This window comes from Piliocolobus tephrosceles, chromosome 21 (genome assembly GCF_002776525.5).
Source record: "Piliocolobus tephrosceles isolate RC106 chromosome 21, ASM277652v3, whole genome shotgun sequence".
In the NCBI taxonomy this organism is placed as follows: Eukaryota; Metazoa; Chordata; class Mammalia; order Primates; family Cercopithecidae; genus Piliocolobus; species Piliocolobus tephrosceles.
In genome coordinates this window covers 1,638,716-1,643,069 of record NC_045454.1, presented here as the reverse complement: position 1 = coordinate 1,643,069, position 4,354 = coordinate 1,638,716, and the positions used below count along the sequence as shown (strand labels likewise).

At 53.7% G+C, this 4,354-nt stretch overlaps 1 protein-coding gene across 1 annotated transcript in view; it reads left to right on the top strand.

Moving 5' to 3' along the window:
* Positions 1-408, top strand: part of TNNI3 (troponin I3, cardiac type) — a 5,194-nt gene extending 4,786 nt beyond the window's left edge. The window contains exon 8 of the mRNA XM_023184408.1: positions 258-408. Coding sequence (XP_023040176.1) covers positions 258-341 — 84 coding nt within the window. The 3' untranslated portion in view covers positions 342-408. The remainder of the gene's footprint in view (positions 1-257) is intronic.
* The last annotated feature ends 3,946 nt before the right edge of the window (positions 409-4,354 follow it).

Genomic DNA, 4,354 nt, shown 5'->3' with positions numbered 1-4,354 from the left:
TGCATGGGGAAAGACAGGAAGTGCTGGGGAAAGACAGGAAGTGCATGAGGGGGACAGGAAGTGCATGAGGGAGACAGGAAGTGTATGGGGAAAATTGGCAGGGATTATCTTGAAAAGACGGGAAGTGCTCCAGAACTAGACACTTAGACAGGCATCCAGGGTAGAGTGGCCCCACAGGCTGGAGGGAAGACAGGGATTCTTGAGAGACTGGAGACCAGGAAGAGACCCTAACCTCTGACTCTATCGCCATCCTCCAGGAAAACCGGGAGGTGGGAGACTGGCGCAAGAACATCGATGCACTGAGTGGAATGGAGGGCCGCAAGAAAAAGTTTGAGGGCTGAGCCTTCCTACCTACTGCCCCCGCCCTGAGGAGGGCTCTGAGGAATAAAGCTTCTCTCTGAGCTGAAAGTGACTCCATGTCTATTACCCAGGGCTTAGGCAGGAGAGAGATGGGAAAATTGAGGGCAGGGCTCCCCCAAAGTCATACAGCAGGTCAGGGACCAGATGGATCTCCCATGTGGAGCACTCTTGGCTCTGTTATCAAAAAGAATTCCAGGGTTCATGAATTTGGAGAGGGGAGCTTTGTATCTTAAGAAGCAGATCACAACCTGCAAACTGGAAGCGTGGCTTCTTACCAAAAAACAAAAGCAGGCACTTTAAGGGAGGGAAGGGCAAGGCAGGAATTTACGCTGAGTGGGTTGGCTACGTGCATGTATTCAACTGGTTATAGAAGGAGATATGAATATTCATGGACAGGTGGACACACACGTGTGACAAGCAAACATGCATTTTTTTTTTTTTTTTTTTTTGAAGTGGAGTCTTGCTCTGTCACCCAGGCTGGAGTGCAGTGGCACAATCTCAGCTCACTGCAACCGCCGCCTCCTGGGTTCAAGCCATTCTCCTGCCTCAGCCTCTCCAGTAGCTGGGATTACAGGCATGCACCACCACACCCAGCTAATTTTTATATTTTTAGTAGAGACGGGGTTTCACCATGTTGGCCAGGCTGGTCTCGAACTACTGACCTCGTGATTCACCTGCCTCGGCCTCCCAAAGTGCTGGGATTACAGGCGTGAGCCACGGTGACTGACCCCAAATATGCATTTTACATGGTGGTGGAGGCTTAACATTTAAGTGCATCCCATTGAATGCATTCGTATGGAAACATGAAGCAGGGATATGAAGGCACTCAGTGCACAGCCTCTGTCAAAAGTCAGAACCAGTCCGTGGTCCGTGGTATCTTATCAGGAGAAAGTTACTGAAATCAGTCTCTCGTTCAACTAATGCTATGCCTTGCGGAACAGGGGGTTCAGTTAGTCAGCATCTGGCAATGGATGGCTGCAATTGTTGTAATATTGCATATCTTGAGGCCAGTGCTTGTTTAGCTGTTAGAAAAAGGAAACGCCTTGTGGCAATTAGAACATAGTTTATTGTATAAGTGTAGGGATGCATGACTTAACCCTTGCCTGGCATGGCCTTAGGTCTTGTTTATAATTTGGTATCTTATTGCCACAAACAGCCCATTCCATCAGTCTTCTGATCTCTGTTGTCTCAGCACCTCTGGCGTATGTGGAGTGCACAGAGATGCCAAGACTAAAGCTCAAAGAGAGAGACACACAGAGAAACAGACAGGCAGAGAGACACCGGCAACAGAGAGACTGGGTTGGGAGTAGAGAGAGAAGGAGCCAGACAAAGACCCAAAGAGAGAGGGGGAAAATACCATGGATGCATAGAAGGACGTGCAAAGAAAGGAGAAAAGAGAGACAGAGGTATAATCACAGCAAGGTGCAGAGACATGGAGACCCTGTAAGAGATGGAAATGGAGAGCCACAGAGGGGGAACTGTGGGCACTAAGACATGGAGAGAACTAGAAAGACAGAGACGTGAACGTGGACACAGAGACCCAGAGCCAAAAAGGGACAGAAATGGGGTCATAGGTGGACAGAAATGCACAGAGAAACTGTGAGCCTCCACAGACACAAACGCTGAGAGGGGCAGACATGCAGAGACCCCCACAGAAATGCAGAGACAAAACCACCTGGAGACACATGCCAAGAAACACACTGAGGGGCCCAGAAAGAGACAGATGCAGAGAGAGCCCAAGACAGACGCCAGCGAGAGGCCCCAGGAAAAGCACAGAAACACAGAGACCGACCAGGAGAGGCAGAGGTACTGAGAGGCGGGGAGGGGGAGGAAGCCTGCTCTCCAGGGCCGGCTTGAACCCAGAACTCAAGGTCACGGCTTGGTGAGGAAGCGGGAGGGGGACACCAAAAAGATCAGTGTTAGCTGGAGGTGGGGAGGGAGGGTAGGTTTCACCCTAATTGACACCCCCTTCCCCTCCCCCTCCCCACACCTGCTTCCCGGCTTTAGTGCCTGTTGTCACCAGGATGGAATCCTGGTGGCAGACAAAAGGGTGGGGGTGGGGAGGGGGAGACAGAAAGATGGACAGAGACAGAGGGGGAGACTGAGAAGTGGAGACAGACACACAGAGATACACAGATGGAGAGCCACAGAGACAACAGAAACGGGGGTCCAGAAAGAGACCACGGTAGAAAGAGGGAACAGAGAAAAGAAAACAGGAAACATTCCTCATAGCCCATTTGTCATTAGTAGGTCCTCCAAGGACCTACTGTGAGCCGGGCATGGGGACGTCAAAGCACAGGGAGCTATAAGGGAGGTAGCTGCAGCACCATGGGACCTGGGGGTGGGGTGGGGGTGGGAACGGGGCTCCTGGGCCGTGCAGATGGGGTTAGCATGGGGTTGGGGAGGGGCCCGCGGAGGCTTTTGGACTCTGAGTGTGGAGCCAGGGGCAGCCGGGCTGTCTCTGAGCTCCCAGACTTGTGTTTGAGCAAAGGAATTCTCTCCCCCTCCCTCCCTTCGGGGCGGGGCCGAGCCTCCCAGGGCCACTCCCTCTCCCTTCGGGGCGGGGCCGAGCCTCCCAGGGCCAGCTATAAACTCCTCAGCAAGGCTCAGCCACGAGCTTCGCAGCATCTCAGACGCAGCCTAGGTAAGGGGCTCTGCGGGGCCCTGCGGTCTCTAAAGACTGTGTCCTTGTGGGAGGGGGCAGGAGGCGGGTGGGGAAGATGTGGGGTGTGGAGAAATGGTGCAGAGCTAGGTGGGGCACACAACTGGAAGTCTGGGAACTTGAGAGACTCAGACTGCAGGGGGACTCAGGATAGAGGAGAAAATACTGGGATTTGTGGGTTACACAGATCCGAACCCAGGGCTGCCCGGACTTGGGTGTCCCAGAACAAAACCTCCTAGGATCTTGGGGTTCTGGGAATCTGGGGGAAATCTCAGCAGTCAGGGATATCTGGACATGGAGGTCAAACAGTCTGGGTGTCAGGACTTGGGGCCGCAGACTCTGAGGGTGTCAGGAATTGGGGGTGGGTCTCAGAATCTGGGGTTTTAGGAGTGGAGGGCTCGGAATCTGAGGTATTACGATAGAAAGCATGAGAACTTGGAGTGTCATTATCTGGGTATCATGAATTGGGCCTCTGAGTTTCGGTATCGAGATTATGGGGGTTTCATATTCTTGAGGTTTCAGAATTTAGGTCCCAAGACCTGGGGGTGGTCTTAAGATGTCCTGGCCCATATCTGGACTATCAAGAACAGCTGTGAAGACTTGCTGGTCTCAGAAACGTGGGCATCACAAACTGGGGTCTCAGAATCTGTGGGTATTGGGATTTGGGGCTAGGCATCCTGCGGCCTAGGGCATCTCAAAGACTTTGAGATCCAAGAACATAGGGATCAGGGTGAGGTCTATGGACAAAAGGTGCCCTTTATGCCCCTGCCCCTGCCCCCTGCGTGATGTATGGGAAGGTGAAAGGGAGACAGGTGCGGAGGAAACCAGCCAGCGGGGAGGGGTGAGTGGGAGAGGGCATGAGGGTGACTAATTCTCCCAGAAGCCCCCCTTCCTCAAATCCCTTCTTAGGAAATGTCCTCTGTTTCACCATCTATGACATCCCCCTGAAATAGCTCCTGGGGGTGGGGCAGCTATTGTCTTCAGGCCACTGTCCCTTCTCAAATGCCTCCTCCTAATCCCAACTGGATCAGGTTCCATGGACTTGTCATAAGACAAAAGAGGACAGCTGTGCGGAGGGGGCAGGGTCTGCAGCCTCCTGGCTGTGCCAGGACCACACCTACCAAAGTCTGTCCTCATGCATGCTTTAGGACAGCCAGCCCCCTCCCTTGGACCCAGGAGTCCAGACCTGAGCCCTCCTTCCTCAGACGCAGGAGTCCAGGCCCCCAGCCCCGCTCCTCCCTCAGACCCAGGAGTCCAGGCCCCCAGTCCCTCCTTCCTCAGACCCAGGAGTCCAGACCCCCAGCCCCTCCTCCCTCAGACCCAGGAGTCCAG